We start from the raw sequence: 21,812 nt of genomic DNA on the forward strand, positions 1-21,812 counted from the left end.
TACATCTAAGATGTAAGTGAGCACCCACAATGGCTTATCATTCATGGAGTTCCATCTTTCTGAGACTCTCCATCCATTGGCAGTGGAGGGATCTACTAAGGCTGCTGACCTTAGGAAGTAATTTGGAGGTGGAAAAACAAAGGGTGTGATGGGGGAAGATTCCTACATAGCTTCTATTTCCTGGGGGGTTAAACCCCACCCCCCCCAGTGCTACGGTATTTCAGACACAGCTGATCCATGGAATGAATTACATAGAACAATAAATGTGAAAGCAGGGTTTACTTACACTTACCTGCCAAATGGCTGGTAGGCAGGAAGCTGCCGTGATGAGGTGAGGGTCCAAAAGGGGTGGTGGCTGGATGTGCAGCACCTGTGGCAACAAGGGAGTGATATGTTTTTAGTCCAGTGATGGGTAAGTGTTTAATATGAAAAGCCGAAGCTCCTGTCCATCAAGTCCATTAGGTAGATACAAAGGCATGGGACATACTTAAGCACCACAGAGGTGGCATCTGAAATCTAGCAACACGAAGAATTTCTTTCTCTGTTCTCTAAATCAGGGCAAGACAAAGGGTGAAAGAGAGATCTTGCATAAAATGTACTAATTCTCTGAAAAGCTCTGATCTTGATGCCTTTTTATAGAAGATTCATATAGCATGGTCATTTATTTCATGGCATGTAAATTGGGCTGGGTCACCCAAGGTCAGAGAGCAAGACCGAGACCATTCTGAAGTGGGACAGCTGCTGCCATGGATGCACGTGAAGCAGCACTTTGTGATGGGCACATTGGGAGCACAATACCAATCATCCCTATCCCGGGTATCTGTCTTGAGGTTCCCTGAATGCATTGTGTGTTGCATTTTGAGACTAGCACTAAATCACATGAGGTCCCCCTGCCCATTTTTTGTCAAGTTTGGTGACACTGTCCACTGCCAGCTGGGGAGCATCACGCCAGACTTTGCTGAGTTGCTGGGATTCAAGGCTTCTGGGGCCTTGTCTATGGTAGAAAATCTTTCCTAAAATTTCCCATCATGGTTAACGGTTAATTCAGTTCAACTGGTGGTCTCAGTGGTGGGAAACCTAGCTTATATAAAGGCCCGGGTGGCTGCCAGCATTTAAAACACTAGGTTGGGTAGACCAGCTCCATGCAGGGTTAGATGACATGCTGTTTAAAATGCTGGTGACCAGTTGAAGCCCTGTCTGTACTAATATTCCCATTATTGCAGCTGAAATGCTGGGAAATTCTTTAGACAATGGTTTAATATAAATATACCCTCCTGCCTTGCTCAAAGGAAATAAAAACATGTCTATCTCTAAAAACAAGCTCCCCCATCTCCACATTTTGTTATGAACTAATGGGACTCCATCAGGCAATGACAGAACCAGCATTTTCTTGAAACCAGTCTTAGCTGTACCCAAAATTAACCAAGAACTTCGTACAGCCTTCAGGTGCAGTGCTTTATTGCTAGCTTTTCTCAAGTTGCATTGTAAATGTAGTCAATAAAAAGTTAACTTTCCCACCTCCATTAAGATTGGAATAAGAAGTAGAGTCTGTCTGCAGCACCTGGTACCAACATGGCCCCTCAGGGATGTGGCACTACAAAGAGTCACATGGGTAGTAATTAAACTTCAGAGCAGAAACTGCTACACAAAAAAGGCCGATCTCCACCTCCCAAAACAAGGACATGGATGTATCTATTCATTATCTGTGGCAGGAACTGCTGCACAGAAGATCAGTGTTAAACAGAGTGATGTGTCCTGAACATGAGCAGACTTTAAAGCCCCAGAGACACGCGAGTCCCACACCAACTTGGGCACAGCAAACCTAAGCAGCCAGAAAATGAATTAAGGAAACTTAAGAAAGACCACAGCAATGAAACCTGAGGTTATCTATAAACATTCCAACTGCTCCACTGCTTCAAGATGGATGGAGACTGTCATCTATCTAATCCTTTAAGATTTCAGTAGATGTATAACGGATAGTAGATTTCTTCAAAGGAGATGGCTTACAAACTCAACTACACGGGCTGATAATAAAAAATCCTCTGGAGAAAGCCAGGAGCAGCACTGTGGGCTGTCAAGTAGTTATTAAATATAACGTCTGCCAGGCAGCTGAACATCCGTCCTGAAGACAGGTGGCCCTAAGATAACTTATGTCTCCCACAGTAACAAGGCAATGCAGCAGAACCAATGATTCACACCAACTACGCACTTGTTCAATCAGGTGAAAAGAATGCCTCAGATATTGTAGAGTAAAAGATTTATTTATCCATATATTACTGCTGCAATGTTTGCTCACTCTGCTGTTCTCTGATAGCACACTTTACCTAGATTTACGGTGTGATGGCTGTTGTGATTAATATACTCACAGACTAGTTGCTCTAAGGTTATTTATCTCCAGTTGAAGTAAAGGATTCTATTAATTTGCTTTCTCTAAACAAATCTATTCCATGCTTCTTCTCTTCTTTTCTTGCTTTTGTTAAGAGATAAGCTTGTCGTTATTAAATCATTAGCGATATAGATATTTCTCAGGCATGCTTGCTTCCTTTAAAGAAATGTTAAAGATACTAACTGGACAGCACTTTTGCTGCATTTCTGTTTACGACAGCAAACTGTACTATAATACAGACCTCCGTGGCAAAACCAGAGATCATGCGGGCATCTTTAAAAACAACCAGGGTTTGATTTGAAGATAGTGGAAGGAAAAGCAGTTCCCATAGTTAAAGTAATCAGTATGTATACACATATGCACATAAAGACATCACCATAGTATCTGGGCACCTGTTCAGAGACCTACATATGCAGGGTGGCATCATACAGCATAAAAATTGTATGACGGGCACATTGCTTATGTGTGGTGAAGTCACCAGTCACTCGCCCTTTGTAATTCACTTCCACAAATCATTGCAGATAGACAAACAGGTCCCAGTTATGCAGCCTTAAACAAAGCTGGTATTTGAATCTCAACCTGATGCTGGGTTAGTTTTCTTTTTAGGATTTGGGAAAATATTCATGCTACTTTTAATCATATGAATTTTAATGGGGTTACACTGGGGATGAATTTGATTAAATTGGTCACAAATATAAACAAGTGATATTGCAACCGTATGCTCTGGGGGGGAATTCTGTTCCAAAAAAATAAAAATTCTGCTCACAATATTTTAAAATTCTGCAAAATTCTACATATTTTATTTGTCAAAATAAAACAATATAATCACATCAGTTTCAATTATTTTGGTAATTTATTTCAAAATACCTGTCAAGAAGTATGTCTGCAACAATACAGACAACAAAAAAGATTCCTCCAGAAGTAGAATTAAAGACACCCCTACGACAACCCAGTTCCTGTTTCTCTGTTATGCTTTTGTTGGGTGCCTCAGTCTGAGTGTGTCACACGTGCCAGCTGGGCATATCTTGGGAGAAAACTACCCCGCAGCACCAGGCAACCCAGATACTTGTACCTGGAGAGCCCAGAGATTCAGAGAGAGAAACAGCCTGATGCTGAGTCCTCGGCTTGCATGGAGTTTCCTGCACGCCACCTCCTTCCTTCAATACATGATGGGAACCCCAGCTGCCCCGAACCCTCCAGCTCCCAGTCCCTCCTCCCACCACCCCCGTCAGTTCTACTGGGTCCAGCAGCCCCTAGTTGCGGCCAGCAGCTCTGCAGCACCAATTCTTCAGGGAAAAATGAAATTCTGCACAGAACATTAATTCTGCACAAATTCTGCATTGTGCAGTGGCACAGAATTCCCCAGGAGTAATCCTAAAAACAGAGTAAGGCAAGGAAAGAAAAACACCATGTAAATTACCCACTAGTTAATTATATAAACTAAAATTATATTCTGTCATCCTATCCAAGTGCACAGCTTTCACTGACTGCAGCTAGAAACTGCATGCCTCGCTCTGAGGGCAGACTTAGGTATTAACATAAGGAAATAGTCAGAAGTGGGTTGGGGGAAAGAAGGACTGTAGGGGGAGAAGAGAGAGAGTATTTTGCAGCTGGAAATCTTCCTGAATATAAAACAATAATCATACACAGTAGAATGTCAGAGTTGCAGACTGTTTCAGTGAGAGCTACTGGGAAGAATTCAGTGTGGATTATATGGTATTTTGGTATGGGGGAAAAAAAGATTTTAATGAAAAATTGTCAACATTGAATTTTTATGTTTTCTGTGATTTTTTTAAATCAATTGTTACTGAAACTTTTTGTTCTCAGAAAACCACGTTTTCAACAGACAAAAAAACAAAAATTTGGGGGAGTATACAGCATGGACAATTTTAAAAAAACAACAGAAAATGGATCCATTTCAAACCCTCTATAATGGAAACAATTTTGAATTTTTTTTTTTGCAAAATCATTTTTTGACCAACTTCATATAGCATGTTAATCCAGCTGTGGAAAACTAAACTAAAAGCCAGATAGAAAGACCCAAATTCAAGAAGCAATTCCTATCAGAGTTTACTGTAATTTGTCATCATCTCTTGCCTTGTGGGGTAACATGTAGTTCCATTTGGACTGAAACAGGAAGACCCAGTAGAACAGACGGATCTGTTCTAAAAGCATAGTTTACCAATCAATATTCTCTAATATTTTCAAACCATTATGCAGACTAACATATTGTACTGCTTTAATTGTTCATACATAATAGTAAAAGGGGAAAACACATGAAATCCATTGAGTGCATGACATTTCTGCAAAAATGACGATTCTCTCCTTACCTGTCGTGGAAAACAGAGGCCTGGCAAGGTCTTGTGGGTAATGGAATCCTGGAAAAATTCCAGGGGCAGGAGGTCTGCTGAACAGGTCAAGTTTACCGCCTATGTCTAGCTTGTGGGGATCCAGCTGCATTTGCTGTCAAATGATACAAGAACAATCTCATTATACATTTCCTTTCTTTTTATGGGGAGAAAAGAGAGAGTTCAGGCTCACTGCTGCTTAGTACTGCCAGGGAGAGTTAGTGAGTATGACGGCAGTGTCTCTGGTCACATACCGTAGTCATGGTCTGACAACATCTATAAGGCCATTTCATTTCACAGCTTCTCAGCTGCCAGCCTCATTCACATGAATAAGGTCTGAAGTGAGCTCTTAGCCCCACAGCATACACAGCGGAGCATGCAACATGATACACTAAGTGCACTGCACCCTAGGATCAGTCTGCAGTCTTGACCTGACAAAAAACATTCCACAGGTTGAAAGCTACAGACAGAACCAGAAGCCTTTAGAGTCGACGACAGAGTTCTGTGCTTTGTTGCTCCAGTTCAGAGAGAGCGAGAGAGACTTTTGCAGACTATTCCTTTTCTACAGCTAGTAAGCGCCAAATGAAAGGAGTAGGGGGAGAGGAGAGATGTGGAGGAATGAAGAAAACTGCCTCTGAGACTCTGGATGAGATTTTTAACCTTCTCCTAGAGTATGCCAGGCTACTAGGAAAGAGCCAGACTGATACATTGACAGACTTCACCTATGCTGAGAAAATAAGTCTTTTTCTAAATGTACAGCTGAAATGATATTTTCACTTACTAAAATTTACATTGGCCATTTTAATGGCATTAATTAAAAAGCTCCAAGGGAAAGCAGTAAATATTCATTATTAACTGGACAAAAACTACAGTGGGAGCCATGAAAAAAAATCACGATAGAGATTGTTTTACTGTGGTATCTGCTATTCTAAGTGTAGGCACCTGGCATGGGGAATGTTGAGTTTGTAATGGCACCCAATGTACCTAATCTTGTTACCTCTTCAGTTTTTAAATTCCCTCCCATCCCCCCACAAAATCAAAGAAGAAAACCCATCCACCTCTGACACAGTAACTATCATTCTACTCGCCTGCTCTATGTTTTGTAAAATGTCCTTCACCGTATCGGTCATTTCATTCTGAATAGGATAATACTCCATATTCCACAGGAGGTACTAGTGCAGAAGGGAAATGATATTAAACATGTATGCTTCATAAAAAGCTGGATCTTGGGCAAAATTACCGTCCCCCTCCCCCTCTTCTGAACTTCCTCTGGCTTCATACTTAATATCTGCTGTGTGTTTTTGCTACCATTCAATCCAATTTCCTTGCCCTCAGACAAACATAACAGTTTCTGCCAAAGATGTTAAAAGTCTGAAAGCCTTAGTTAATCTATACATCACAAGCTGAAGCGTCATCACTAGTATTCTGCTTCCTGATCATTAGTCACTAGAATTTAGCCTATAATAAGCCAGAAGACTTGGCTTCATTGACTAAACTGGCTCTGTTACCTTTATCTTCTGCTGGTGATGGTAGATCTGCCAGGCAATCTGTACGTGAACTGCACACCACTTCCCAGGCTTCTGCAATCAAAAGGATAAGAATGTAGATTACTTTAGTGCTTTTGGTCTACAAACATCTGATATAACCACTTACTTCCCTTTCTTTAAAGCTGTTAAAAGTTACAGAGACTAATTGCTAAGTCGGCAGAGGGAGGTGATCAACATTTTTTGGTGTCTTGAAATTGTTTAAATGTAATTTTTTTTTTTAAATAAAGGGGGCTTGAGAAGCAAGGTGTGATATTTTTCTAGTTTCACTACCAGCTCTGATTGGGAGTGGTGGACATCAGCATTCAGAGTTGACACCCTGGGCTCCGAGAGCCATGCTTTGTTCTTTCTGACTTCTGTATCACCACCCTAAAAAGCCACAATAAATGGCACGAAGAATATTATTACATCTATTAACTATAAGTTTAATTTTATTACAGTTCCATGCAAAACAAGTCTGAGTTTTACTCTGAATGATATTCCTCAGATGCAGCTGAGAGCTATTACATGTTTCTTCAAGTAAAGGATGAACATAAGACTTAAGTTTCAAAAGCATGTGGACTGTACTTAATAAAAATGTACAACCTCCCCATAATCCTTACTTACTCTTACTGGCGGTCTATAGGGGTCAGACACCTATGAAGAAAGCAGAAATAAAAATTAGAGATTTTTCTGAAACTGGCCAATATATGGAAGGGTAGGGAACTTCCTTCCTCTGAACAAATGAAAACATACAGGAAGGCATTGTTCTGGAGAAGTCCCTTGTGGCATAGGAAACCCCAAAAGGCTTAAGAGAGGAGTTTTATTAAAACTTGTCTCTTTCATTTCTTGCACCAAACACAACAGGATTTTATGACAGATAAAGCAGTTGCATGCCAGCAACCAAACAGTGCCAAGATTTTTCAAAACCAAGTAATCCTCCTAGAATGGAGTGCATTAAAAACTGTTGCTCTCTAAACAAGGCTAAGAGGAAAGAGCTTAAAGGGTTTCCCACTCCACTTCCGGTGGACTTTGTTTAAATGAGTCCGTAAATCCCCCTGCATTCATGAACCGTTGGAGGTTATTGCCATAACAGCACATGCAATCTGCCAAGGCTAGTTCTCTCTTGAATGGTATTCTCTTTATTATAAACAAACTGTTTTACTGGAATTAAAGAAAGAGTAAAAGAGAAGTTGCAAATTGTTCTTTACCCCCGGAGTCTTCTGCAGAAGAGTGTGGTGGACTGTGCCAGGTCTACCTGCTACATCAATCGGATTTGAAGTCTAAAAGAAAAGAAAATAGCATGAATGACACTGTACTGCATCACACTTAATATTTCTAGCTGTAGTAAATGGCATTAATTAGTCAGTGTTTATACTGTGCTTTGACATGCATATTGCTATATTAGTGCTAAATGTTCTCTCTCATTGGCTCCCAACTATGTTTAATGTCATCTATTAATATTTAGCAGTGGTCGCGCCTGCAGACCCCCACTGAGATCACAGCTCTATTGTGCTGGGTGCTGTACAACATGGTAACAGAGCCCTGCCCCAAAGAGTGTACAGTCTAACTAGACGAAAGGTGGAAGAGGAAACAGAGGCATGGAGAGGTGAAGTGACATGCCCAAGGTCACACACCGCTTGTCATTGTCATAGCCAGGAACGAAACCCATGTTTCCTGAGTCCTTGTCTAGTGTTCTGTCCACTGGGTCAGCCTGCCTCTCTGAGCCGCTAGAAGACACAATGGCTAAAATGTGGACAGCCTACTTATACTAGCATTGCCATGGGTAGAAGTGGGCAATTTTATGAAGAAGAGCCTAGGGCAGACATGGCTTTAGAGGTAGACATGGTAAACCCTAGAGTGAGCTTAGTAAGTATTTTATAACAATATTTTCCCAACTTCTTTTCAATTGATTTATTCTATAGTTTCCCCAAGGAGGATTAAACACTTGACTCTGGTCTACCCTGGGGGGAGGGTCCGACCTAAAATATGCAATTTCAGCTATGCAAATAGCGTAGCTGAAGTCGGCGTATCTTAGGTTGACTTACCTGGCCATGAGGACAGCAGCGAGTCGACCGCTGCCACTCCCCCATCGACTCTGCTTCCGCCTTTCGTGAGCTGGAGTTCCAGAGTCGATGGGGAGCGCGTTCGGGGATCAATTTATTGCGTCTAGACGAGACATGATAAATTGATCCCCAATAGATCGATTACTACCTGCCGATTCGGCAGGTAGTGAAGACTTGCCCTTAGAGTGTAGAATCCCAGTTACTACTCCTCCATGTTGCCATTTGGATTTTCTCGGTTCTAAACTAGCTCACAGAGCCCTCCCTTGGAAAAGAACCCCAAGAACTGAAATTATACATAAACAATCAGTCTCTGACGCTCCAAACAACTTCACCTGTTGCTCCCAAAAAGCTGAGTGCAGAGAGCTTAGGGCTAATACCCTGGTTGGCTGTTTTACTCAGAATTTAGGTCATGTGACTGTAGATTCCAAACAGCCAGGTTTTAGGAGCAATCAGTGAATGCAGGTTTTTTTTTTTTGTTTAGTTTAATTTTCTCAGGTCAAGTTGTTAAAACTGTCATTTATTTTAAAGACAATTCTGAATTGTCTAAGTGAAGAAGCACACTCCCCTGACAGACCTGCATTCAAAGGGCTCCTAAGGTCTCTGTCAGCTGAGGTTTATGGAGGAAACAAAAGTCACAGCTATGATACAGTCAAGAGTCTTGAGATCACAATGCATTAATAATGGTGTGTCATTCTGTCCTCCTTTCCCCTGAGGACAGATGTGAATGTTTCCTCCAGCAAAGGAAATTGAATACTTTTGACCTTTTCAAGTTCTTAGCTTGTGAGAATGGCTTTTGGGAAACTTGCTGAGAAGTTTATAGTCAGCCTGCATTTATGTGAGTGGCTTTATACACCAGGCCTAAGGCAAGTGACATGGTAGGCATGGGGGGACAAAAGCAAACCCTTTACTTTGTAGGACAGGGAGTGCTGAATTCATTTTGCCAGAATCAAGCCACTGGTCTATCCTAATTATCTAGAATTTAATCCAATAGCTTGGGGGGGGGGGGAAGAGGTGACAGTAACTTGTGTTGCTTCACCCAGAGGCTCAGCTCTGTCTCCTCTATGGAACTGGAAAAGAATGTGACAAGTTGCAGATCAATTTTTCATCTCATTCATGTCCCTCCAGATGTCAGCTTCCATGTAAATACAGCACTGCCCAGCGCCCATACCATGTTCCTGATTAACCACTGCAGCAGACTGTGATCTTGTGCAGTTTAACCTTGAGCTAGTGAGTGTTCTATGTATTTATCTCTGAAATAAATTAAAACCTAGTTACATAGTACTTGGAACTGCTTAGAAATGTGAAAAACCTGTGCTCACTCCTTCCTTTTTACTGCAGAACAGTTTCTCTGTGGGTCTCACTGTATTTTACAGCAAGATGGTATTATAAAGTTTGGTAAAGGAGATGGAAACCAGAAGAGCACACTATCAGTGTATCAGAGGTTGTCTCATTATAGGCAGCCTTGTAGCAAAACTGTACTATCTTTTGATGTCAGAGGTATTCTACAACAGTGTTAGTTCCATAGGGTTTGTGCATCTCTTTCAGATGAGATGTAAAACTGAGGTCCTTACCACTTGTGGTCATTAGAGATCCTTTGGAGTTCTTCACAAGAATAGGAACATTAATCATAGTGTTCTGGCCAAATTCCAAGCTAGGTAATTACATACTTCCTTCCTAAATTCCACCCCCTGCCCACCCTTCCACCTGGATTTAATTGGAGAACTTATTCTTCCATTCCTGTACTTAATTTGTGTAATGTTCTAGTTGAGATAGGTCATTTATTATGCATTCTACACTATTTACAAAAGAAGTCTCACAGAGGCTTGATAAACCTCTGAAAAGTTCCTTTAGCTTCCATTAAAATATCTTGTGAAGTCCTTGATCATAGTGGTAAGTAGTTATTCATTCCCATCGACTTCATGTGAGTGACTGCTTACCAGTGCAAGTAAATGCACACCCTGACCCTAAGTTTCTTGCTAGTCTCTTGCAAAACTGATCTTCCAAATGCAAACACTGCATAACAAACACAGTGCTGGTTCCTGAAGCCCTTTAATAAACAGCAATTCCGCAGATCATTTCTCATCTCTCTGCAGAGATGTGTTTAGAAATGACAGGAGATCTATAAAACCACGTCACTTAGGAAGGTATAAACACGCTTTATCACAAGACTGAGTGTCACTTTTATAAGAATGTCATCAATAATCTCTGAGTACTTCGGATTTTTTCTCTTGGAATGGATGTAAACATTTTCCGTACATTTTCTAAATTTAAAAAAAGAACATTAAGTTTGAAAAAAGTATGTGCCACAGAGTATTTTTTTTTTTAAAAGTTAAAATGGTGAAATTTGCAAATTTTGCCAATCTGCCCTAGTTATAATAATGCTTTGCAGCTGTACTCTGTCTTTCATCCAAGCATCTGAAAGCACTTTACAGACATTAAATAAACCTCACAAAACCACTGCATGGTAAGTATGTAATTATCCTCATTTTATAGATAAAGAAGCTGAAGTGCAGAGGGGTAAGTGACTTGCTGGAGGTCAGAAAGCGAATCAGTGGCAGAACTGGGAACTGAATGCCTCACTCCTGCTCTAACCACTAAAAAGCATTCCTCTCTATTGTTCCTGTGCTTTGATAGTCAGTTTCATCCCCACAGTTGGCTGCTATCTAGCTGGGGGAATGACCCTTGTATACGAGTCTGTTTAATTTGCAAAGTGCTTTGGGATTCATTGGTCTGTATTAGAACTAATTAATTTATTTGACCCTGAGTTTCTGCTTAGCTAGCTTTGACTTAGGGCATGTCTACACTACAAAATTACGTTGACCTACATTACATTGGCATACAGCTGCTACAGTAAATAAATCGCTTTTGTGTGTCCACACTATGCTCCTTGTGTCAGCAGTGTGTGTCCTCACCAGCAGCGCTCATACAGATTGTACTGTCAGCATTGGGCACTGGGGGATGGCTTCTGAAAGTGAGTAACAGTTGATGTAAGCAACGCATCACGGAGGTGGAGTTATTAAATCGGCGTAGTGGGGCAGTTATGTCGATAGGAGCGAAATTTTAGTGTAGACACTTATATAATTAGGTCAACGTAAGCTACTGTGCATCGATCTAACTCTGTACTGTAGACCAGGCCTTAGACTTCCATGTGAACAACTGCACTCCTCTCTAAAGAGCAACCCCTGGGCCCCAAAAGCAGCTGAGCTAGTCAAAAAGGTCATTCAGATAATCACCGTAAGTACAATTCTGATCGCAGTCTCCCATCGAAGAACAAAGTCTGTGCTAATGCAACAATAATACATTTGTACCTTCGGTTGAAATGCTCCCTGAAGTGACCCAAAAGGTCCTGAATGTGGAAGCATCGGTGGCATTCCAGGCATTGCCGGAGGATAGGTTGGAAAGAACTACAAAAGAAGACAAAATGAACAACAGCTGAGGCAGGAGCTAAGCCTGTCAAACACTGTTACAAAATTTTTAAAAGCCAAAATAAAACATGAAAATTTGCAGATCTGATGCATTTTATTGTGAATTTTGAACACGGTGGACTATATAGAATTTGCTGTATTTTTGAAACAGACAAAGGATCAACCTCCACCTCATTCTTTAGAAATGGAAAAATATTGTTTTGCTTGACTATTTTGGAATAGAAGTAGTAAATCTATAACTAATCAATCCTTTTTTAGAAATGAAATCGCTTCATTTTACAAAGCAAATATCAGCCTGGATATATAGTTTGCTATTACAGAGTAACTGTACAACACGAACATAGCCTGGTGAAAGTACTGTATTAAAAGATTTGCTTGGGCCTCTCCTGAACACAGTCTGTAATAAGTACCAAAAATGTATGCAGTTTTGGTGCTGTGGAGAAATGGGGAGCAGGATGAGGCCACTAGTACCACTTTGGATATGTTTACATTGCAATAAAAAACTCGCAGTACCAAGTCTCAGAACCTGGGTCAATTGACTCGGGTTCACCGGGCTCGGGCTCCTGGACTAAAAATTTGCAGTGTAGACATTTGGGTCGAAGCTGGACTCTGACACCCATCCTCCTTGTAGGATCTTTGAGCCCAGGCTCCAGCCTGAGCCTGAACATCTATGCTGCAATTTTTAGCCCTGCAGCCTGAGCCCCATGAGCCTGAGTCAGCTGACCTGGGCTAGCCACTGCTGTGCCATGGGTCTTTCATTGCCATATAGATGTACCCTTTGTCTTGTAAAAACACCGTGTGCTCTGTGGCACTGCACTGTGTGAAGCCCTGATTGCACTGGGGCTGCAATAATCCACACTATGAGAAATCTCTGTGCACTCCCCACCTTCCCAGGCATGGCAATTTAAAACTAAAGCAAAGAAAATGCAGAAGACAACGTTGAGAAGGACAAGATGTTACATTTACAAAAAATTCAAACATGAATAGGAAAACTAGATGGATGGACGAATGAATCGAAACCGCTGTCTGTATCAATTAAAAGACATTTGAGCAACGCAGTAGCAAGCGGAAGCACAAACAGTGGAACATCAGCACTCACGTTGGAATGTCGAAAGTAAGGGTTGTCTAATTTGGGAGCGTACTTGTCAAACTGGAAGTAAAAGAGAAAAGAAAAGTTGAGTTTGCATTCCACAACACATAATGAAACCAGATTTCTACATGCGTAAGTGAATCATGGCCCTTGGTACATCATTTAACAGAACATGGGAGACTGACTATTCCACACTCATTCAGGAGGGAGTGACCAGTTCTCCCAAAGCTGTTGATTAGTAGGAGTAAAGTTATAGCACCTGGTTGTGTACCAGCCCCCGAAGTGCCTCTCTGAGTAACAAACATTGCACAAATTGGTCCCCTCCTTATTATCAAGAGACCCCTCTGAACTGGAACACTCACTCCATCAAAAAATGTAGGGAAGTTGTTCCCAGATCCAAATCTGGCATCTCTCTCTAATGAGCTGAACTGCAGCACTAAATGAGAATGCTGGGTAAGTTTGTATTCTAATCCACATCTTAATTCTGCAACTTTGGCCCAGCTCTAATTGTCAAATTAATATAAAAACAATATCTAGCACAGCTAGCAATTTCCCCTCCATGTTGTATGGGCAAAGCTAATATGGTTAAAATAGGTTTTTGGAAATGGCCCCAGGCATAGAGAGTATTATATTAATCCCCCCGCCACTCTTAAAAAAGGAGAGATTCAGTGCTCACTGGAGAAAACCTGACTCTGAATGCCCCCAGCCTCCCAGCATGGGGCTTTAACACCTCCACACATGTGACCTGGGTCCCATATTTATTTTTCACCAGCATTGGTCCTGAACATCTTTTGAATGTTAATGCATTCAAATAATGCATTCGTTTAATCTTTGAACAATAAGTATTATGTTGGGGACCAGAGAGGGCGAGGGACAGGGACAGGGACAGTGAACAAGGATAACACCCCCCCCCCCCCCGCATGCTGTTTATTCGGCAAGTCAGCTGCTGTTACACGCTATCCTATGTGCAGGAGAGCAGATATGTAATTTCATTAATTACAGTTATTACTGGAGCCATGTACCCACCAGTGTAAATACCATAAATTACTAAACACATGCAGCTGGAAATTTCAACACTCCTCTCTGGCATTAGGGTTAATAAACCTGATTTAGTGAAATATAAGAAGATGTGAGTAAAATATAACAAAAGAGCCTTGCAAGCTGTTTTCACTAGAAAGTCTGACATCAACAGGGTGCGGGTGGGCGGGGAGGGAGCTGTCAGCGGGATTAGATATTAGGGTTCTCAAATAACACACCAGGTTTCAAGGAATGTTTTTTTACACAGCAGAAGAAAAGAGAAGAAGGTATTTGCACATGGCTATGCTGTGCAAGCACCTGGGGCTCAATTTGGGGTGGGAGATATTACTTTCATTGTTCTGTCGCTAAGCTGATTATCACTGAACAATGTCATCATGCAACTCAGACCAGGAAAGAAAAGTGAGAAATATTATTTCCCATGAATCCTTGGTAGTTTTCTTCAAGTGTTGCCTTTAATGGTTATTGCTCAATTTTGCCAGTCCTAGTAGAAGAGGACTCTGTATGTTTTAGATGTGGCATGCAACGGAGGAAGGAAAAGCTGAATTCTACTTTTTCAACCTAACAAAATAATAATTGCCAGGGACATACGGAGAGTGTGCTTACAAGAACTGACAAAGCTGGTTTATGCCAGATACGCTAAGATTTTGTTAACAGCAGCAGAAAAGCCCCATTCTGTTACAAGCACCGTCAGTGAAGAAATGACAAAGCTTATTCAATGGCCAGAAGATTTTGTTCCAGAAGAAGAGTCAGCCACATATAAATTAGTGTTTGCTGACCAAATCAAATAGTAAACACCCAAATTGTCTACTGGACACGAGTGTGGGGAAGTAGAAAATAAAACGAACAGGACAACACTGAACTCAAACAGTGCAAGTACTGAGTTACAGTAAGAATGGCAAGCAGACCTGCATTATATGCTCCAGGATAGAGTCAAATATATTGTTCCACAAAACCTTTCTTGACATTTTATTTTATATTAGAAACCTCTATTCTTCCGACATCTCTGTGCATGTGTGTGCATGTGAAGGAGATGAGCCAGCTAATGCAGCTTCAAGGATAGGTTGTTAATCTAAACAAAAGTACAGAGCTGACAGTTTACCATGAAGGAGAGATAAAGGGGCCTGAGAACTGCACAAACAGCGTATCTGTTTATTGGTAGGAGCACAAGGGAACTGTGATGATAAATGTTCTTGGTTCTGAATGGGAAGGAGAACATCCTTCAAAAATGGAGGGGCTCAAGTCAGGAGCAGGGCTTCTTGGGGGACAAGGGAAGCTGGTCTGAAATAAAGAGGACTGATTTTGGTACGGTGGGTTAGGCTTTTGCCCCAAGATTCTTTACTTATCCTCACATTTTGGGCTGGGGTATGCACCATGGGAGGTGCAGAGGGTGGCATGAGCGGCATCTGGGGTAAGCTGGATGGGAAAGGAGTGAATGTGTGTTGGTGGGTGTGTTGGTGCTGGTGGGTGTGTTGGTGCTGGTGAAACTCCGCTCTCAGCAATGGCACCGGGCCAAGAGAGGCACCGGCCCGGTCCGAATTCTGAACCAGAAACCGGTTGTTCAGCTCTTGCCTGAGCAGCTCATGATCTAGAGGAGAGAGAGAGAGAGAAAAAAAAAAAAAAGACACAAAGGCCCATCGGCCTGTGAGTTCCACAAAGACATAGAAGAAAGAGAGTCAGATATTCACCTGGCATTCCCTGTTTCTGCAGGTCATGCTGTGGTGGTTTTCTACGTGAGGACTCATTGGTGGAGGTAAGAGAGATGCCTGTGACAAAGTACCAATCAGAATCCCCGAATGAGGCTGGCAATACATGATTGGTTGGTTGAATGATATCAACAGGCTGGTATCTAAAGACAAGAGAGAACACCATGAGTCATCACAGCAGAAAACACAGTGGGGCTTCATAAAGCATAAACAAGCTTGCCCCCCCCACCCCGCTCCCCCAACCCAGTCACAAATATTGAGGTTAGGACACTTTAAAAGGGACACTATCAAGTTAAAAAACACAACTGGAATGACTCCCTTTCCTCCCAACCCACAACAGATTCCCTCTTCCCTAGGCTACAACCCCACTTTACATTATCAACACTGGAAGAATTCTAAACATCTCCCCTTTTTCTGTTTTTGGTGCATTAGCCTCAGCTATGACAGTGAAAATAAACTAGTCAGACTCAAATCCAGCTTTTTCCTGCACTAGGAAAAGGCTGCGACGTTTGTGTTGGGAGCACGGCAGAGGAGTACAATTGGTTGGTTTTAAAATAAGCAAGACAAACCTGTTCCCACTGAAATAAAAAAAAAAAAACACCTTGGGGAACATTTGCATTGGTCTTAAGTTTGTTAAATACTCTTTTTTGGCCACATTTAACCTGTCGGTGTCCATTTGAAAAACGTACTTTAAAAACCACAGCAAAGGTGATGGGATGGAGAAATGACAGCACATAAACTTCACCATCCCTCCAAGGAAAACAAGGGGTCAATCCACAGAGATATACAAACAGTCTGACATAACTGGCTTCACTGGGTTCTCTGTGTGTGTGTGAAGCAGCCAGGTTAGTGCCTAATCACAGGATAGCATTTTTAAGTGGCTCTTTTTGCCAGGAGGCAACTCCACAGGCCTCACTTCAGCTGGCAGGATCTGATCCACAGTACAGTGACTCTGGGCTGTGGCTGAGCTTCCTGCCTTCATTTTACTCCCTGGTCTGGAAGGTGAAAAACAAAGCTCAGGAATCAAGCTGGGGCATACCGGGTAACTAATGTTAACCATTAACCAACCAGGATGGGCTGAAAATACCACAAAATTTACACACTTCATTGGTTGATTTTTATTTAAGCACGTGGGCCTGTGAGTTCAGGCTGAGGGGACAGCAGAGCAGCTCACAGCAGGAGTTTGCCTGGGAGTTCGCCTGGAGTGAGCCCAGTGAGGCTTACATCTTGCCAACGTCTCTGAGGAAGCTCCGTAGTAGGTAGGTGATATGGAAGGGGGGAATTCAGCTGTTGTGACCTGCACTGGATGTGCCATGTTTGTCTTTCTTCCACAGGACAGAAGCGACTTTGTCTGTACAAAGTGCAAGCTGGTCTCCATATTGGAAGAGAAGATTGAAGGTCTGGAGCAACAGGTAACGACCCTGCGTTGTATACGAGAGACTGAGGATTTTCTGGACCAAACTCAGGATAGCCTTCTAGGGGCACAAAGCTCTAAAGATGTAGAGCAGGTTACACAGAGGAGCCAAGAGGCCAGTGAAGAAGCTTGGCAACATGTGACCTCCAGAAGAGGTAAGCGGAATGTCCGGGTTCCAGTAACACAGACACAGGTAACTAACCGCTTTCATGTTCTCTCCACAGGTACCAATGCGGAGAGTGGACCAGATGATATGTCTGGGGGGAGAAAGCAGAAGGAGACTCCGCTGGTTGGGAGGCATGAGATGCGATGTCCTGAGGTTGGAGGTTCCACGACCACCACTCCCAAGAGGAGAAGGCGGGTGGTGGTGGTCGGGGACTCTCTCCTCCGGGGGACTGAGTCATCTATCTGCCGCCCTGACCGGGAAAACCGAGAAGTCTGCTGCTTGCCAGGGGCTAAGATTCGTGATGTGACGGAGAGACTGCCGAGACTCATCAAGCCCTCGGATCGCTACCCCTTCCTGCTTCTCCACGTGGGCACCAATGATACTGCCAAGAATGACCTTGAGCGGATCACTGCGGACTATGTGGCTCTGGGAAGAAGGATAAAGGAGTTGGAGGCGCAAGTGGTGTTCTCGTCCATCCTCCCCGTGGAAGGAAAAGGCCTGGGTAGGGACCGTCGAATCGTGGAGGTCAACGAATGGCTACGCAGGTGGTGTCGGAGAGAAGGCTTTGGATTCTTTGACCATGGGATGGTGTTCCATGAAGGAGGAGTGCTGGGCAGAGACGGGCTCCATCTTACGAAGAGAGGGAAGAACATCTTTGCCAGCAGGCTGGCTAACCTAGTGAGGAGGGCTTTAAACTAGGTTCACCGGGGGAAGGAGACCAAAGCCCTGAGGTAAGTGGGAAAGCGGGATACCGGGAGGAAGCACAGGCAGGAAGGTCTGTGAGGGGAGGGCTCCTGCCTCATACTGGGAATGAGGGGCGATCAACAGGTTATCTCAAGTGCTTATATACAAATGCACAAAGCCTTGGAAACAAGCAGGGAGAACTGGAGGTCCTGGTGATGTCAAGGAATTATGACGTGATTGGAATAACAGAGACTTGGTGGGATAACTCACATGACTGGAGTACAGTCATGGATGGTTATAAACTGTTCAGGAAGGACAGGCAGGGCAGAAAAGGTGGGGGAGTAGCACTGTATGTAAGGGAGCAGTATGACTGCTCAGAGCTCCGGTACGAAACTGTGGAAAAACCTGAGTGTCTCTGGATTAAGTTTAGAAGTGTGTGCAACAAGAGTGATGTCATGGTGGGAGTCTGCTATAGACCACCGGACCAGGGGGATGAGGTGGATGAGGCTTTCTTCCGGCAACTCACGGAAGCTACTAGATCGCATGCCCTGATTCTCATGGGTGACTTTAATTTTCCTGATATCTGCTGGGAGAGCAATACAGCGGTGCATAGACAATCCAGGAAGTTTTTGGAAAGCGTAGGGGACAATTTCCTGGTGCAAGTGCTAGGGGAGCCAACTAGGGGGAGCGCTTTTCTTGACCTGCTGCTCACAAACCGGGTAGAATTAGTGGGGGAAGCAAAAGTGGATGGGAATCTGGGAGGCAGTGACCATGAGTTGGTTGAGTTCAGGATCCTGACGCAGGGAAGAAAGGTAAGCAGCAGGATACGGACCCTGGACTTCAGGAAAGCAGACTTTGACTCCCTCAGGGAACAGATGGCCAGGATCCCCTGGGGGACTAACATGAAAGGGAAGGGAGTCCAGGAGAGCTGGCTGTATTTCAAGGAATCCCTGTTGAGGTTACAGGGACAAACCATCCCGATGAGTCGAAAGAATAGTAAATATGGCAGGCGACCAGCTTGGCTTAATGGTGAAATCCTAGCGGATCTTAAACATAAAAAAGAAGCTTACAAGAAGTGGAAGGTTGGACATATGACCAGGGAAGAGTATAAAAATATTGCTCGGGCATGTAGGAAAGATATCAGGAGGGCCAAATCGCACCTGGAGCTGCAGCTAGCAAGAGATGTCAAGAGTAACAAGAAGGGTTTCTTCAGGTATGTTGGCAACAAGAAGAAAGCCAAGGAAAGTGTGGGCCCCTTACTGAATGAGGGAGGCAAGCTAGTGACAGAGGATGTGGAAAAAGCTAATGTACTCAATGCTTTTTTTGCCTCTGTTTTCACTAACAAGGTCAGCTCCCAGACTGCTGTGCTGGGCAACACAAAATGGGGAAGAGATGGCCAGCCCTCTGTAGAGATAGAGGTGGTTAGGGACTATTTAGAAAAGCTGGACGTGCACAAGTCCATGGGGCCGGACGAATTGCATCCGAGAGTGCTGAAGGAATTGGCGGCTGTGATTGCAGAGCCCTTGGCCATTATCTTTGAAAACTCGTGGCGAACGGGGGAAGTCCCGGATGACTGGAAAAAGGCTAATGTAGTGCCCATCTTTAAAAAAGGGAAGAAGGAGGATCCTGGGAACTACAGGCCGGTCAGCCTCACCTCAGTCCCTGGAAAAATCATGGAGCAGGTCCTCAAAGAATCAATCCTGAAGCACTTAGAGGAGAGGAAAGTGATCAGGAACAGTCAGCATGGATTCACCAAGGGAAGGTCATGCCTGACTAATCTAATCGCCTTTTATGATGAGATTACTGGTTCTGTGGATGAAGGGAAAGCAGTGGATGTATTGTTTCTTGACTTTAGCAAAGCTTTTGACACGGTCTCCCACAGCATTCTTGTCAGCAAGTTAAGGAAGTATGGGCTGGATGAATGCACTATAAGGTGGGTAGAAAGCTGGCTAGATTGTCGGGCTCAACGGGTAGTGATCAATGGCTCCATGTCTAGTTGGCAGCCGGTGTCAAGTGGAGTGCCCCAGGGTCGGTCCTGGGGCCCGTTTTGTTCAATATCTTCATAAATGATCTGGAGGATGGTGTGGATTGCACTCTCAGCAAATTTGCGGATGATACCAAACTGGGAGGAGTGGTAGATACGCTGGAGGGGAGGGATAGGATACAGAAGGACCTAGACAAATTGGAGGATTGGGCCAAAAGAAATCTAATGAGGTTCAATAAGGATAAATGCAGGGTCCTGCACTTAGGATGGAAGAATCCAATGCACCGCTACAGACTAGGGACCGAATGGCTCGGCAGCAGTTCTGCGGAAAAGGACCTAGGGGTGACAGTGGACGAGAAGCTGGATATGAGTCAGCAGTGTGCCCTTGTTGCCAAGAAGGCCAATGGCATTTTGGGTTGTATAAGTAGGGGCATAGCGAGCAGATCGAGGGACGTGATCGTTCCCCTCTATTCGACACTGGTGAGGCCTCATCTGGAGTACTGTGTCCAGTTTTGGGCCCCACACTACAGGAAGGATGTGGATAAATTGGAAAGAGTACAACGAAGGGCAACGAAAATGATTAGGGGTCTAGAGCACATGACTTATGAGGAGAGGCTGAGGGAGCTGGGATTGTTTAGTCTGCAGAAGAGAAGAATGAGGGGGGATTTGATAGCTGCTTTCAACTACCTGAAAGGGGGTTTCAAAGAGGATGGCTCTAGACTGTTCTCAATGGTAGCAGATGACAGAACGAGGAGTAATGGTCTCAAGTTGCAATGGGGGAGGTTTAGATTGGATATTAGGAAAAACTTTTTCACTAAGAGGGTGGTGAAACACTGGAATGCGTTACCTAGGGAGGTGGTAGAATCTCCTTCCTTAGAGGTTTTTAAGGTCAGGCTTGACAAAGCCCTAGCTGGGATGATTTAACTGGGACTTGGTCCTGCTTTGAGCAGGGGGTTGGACTAGATGACCTTCTGGGGTCCCTTCCAACCCTGATATTCTATGATTCTATGATTCTATGATGTTCCACAGTAGCGCCCACAGGCTTGGACATGCTCTCCTCCTTTTGATATAACCAGTGCGGGGAGCATGCACTGTGCACCCGAGAACACTTGTGCTGAGGACTCTGAAGCTTCAGGTACCTGTTCCAAATAATGTACCAATTCTGGGAGAGTTCAACATCTTTAATACTACATTTCTAAACATTCCATCTCTTTTATCAGATAGTAATTGACATTTCTCTCTCCTCTGCCTCCAATTTATTCTCCCATGAGAAAACTGGGGGGGGGGGAGCAGAGGGGGAGAAGGAGGAGGAGACATTTCATTTCACTGGGTCAAGATCTGAAGAAGGTTGCAGCTGCTACAAAAAGAAAAATGTTCTATCGTATGATACAGGGTCTCCTTTCAGTATCAATATGGGAGGGTAACTAGCCCTTGGTCCACAGATGGGGACATATTTTCCAACAGCGCTAAGCACTCTATGTGCTGAGCTCTTCTGAAAATCAGGCCCTTAGCCCAGCATGACAGGTTTTTTTTGTTCAGTGTAATAGTTGTCTCCCCCTTTCTTAGCGAACATCACTTTGCAAAGAGACCCTGACATAGTGATTGATCCCGTGAGGCTCAGGGTACCTTCCACTCCAATTCATTCCAACACAAGGAGCCTAGAGCAATCTGCATTTTGCTGGATCAGGCCCATAATAAGGAAAACAACATTACTTTCAACAAGGCCCTCTCCTGGAATGGAATAAATGTTTATAGCTTTTAAATTGCATTGAAAAGTTTCTTGATAGGGCACTTGTAAGTGACCCCTTAGCTAGATGTCTGATGTTTCTTATTTGTAATTACGTTGGGCCATGCAACAGTCATGAGCTAGATTTTTTGTTGTTGAGGCACTATGGGTGAAACTCACAAGGTCTATGAAGTGCTTATGTCCCCTAAAATCTTCAATGCTGGATTAACATGGCCCTCTGCAAAGGAATTAATTTCAC

General features: G+C 43.4%; 1 protein-coding gene across 30 annotated transcripts in view; it reads right to left on the reverse strand.

The window, feature by feature from the left end:
• Positions 1–21,812, reverse strand: part of FBRSL1 (fibrosin like 1) — a 770,646-nt gene that overhangs the window by 13,089 nt on the left and 735,745 nt on the right. For 7 of the 30 annotated variants that reach the window (XM_038373064.2, XM_043497655.1, XM_038373057.2 and 4 more), the window contains 9 exons: positions 15,226–15,461; positions 12,848–12,898; positions 11,632–11,727; positions 7,469–7,540; positions 6,885–6,914; positions 6,243–6,314; positions 5,823–5,906; positions 4,717–4,849; positions 287–370 (listed from right to left, as the gene is read on the reverse strand). In XM_038373064.2, coding sequence (XP_038228992.1) covers positions 287–370; positions 4,717–4,849; positions 5,823–5,906; positions 6,243–6,314; positions 6,885–6,914; positions 7,469–7,540; positions 11,632–11,727; positions 12,848–12,898; positions 15,226–15,461 — 858 coding nt within the window. Of the gene's footprint in view, positions 1–286; positions 371–4,716; positions 4,850–5,822; positions 5,907–6,242; positions 6,315–6,884; positions 6,915–7,468; positions 7,541–11,631; positions 11,728–12,847; positions 12,899–15,225; positions 15,462–15,561; positions 15,723–21,812 lie in introns of all 30 variants that reach the window. The other 23 variants (XM_043497666.1, XM_043497665.1, XM_038373066.2 and 20 more) reach the window with 7 other exon arrangements.

This window comes from Dermochelys coriacea, chromosome 15 (assembly GCF_009764565.3).
Source record: "Dermochelys coriacea isolate rDerCor1 chromosome 15, rDerCor1.pri.v4, whole genome shotgun sequence".
Classification (NCBI taxonomy): Eukaryota; Metazoa; Chordata; order Testudines; family Dermochelyidae; genus Dermochelys; species Dermochelys coriacea.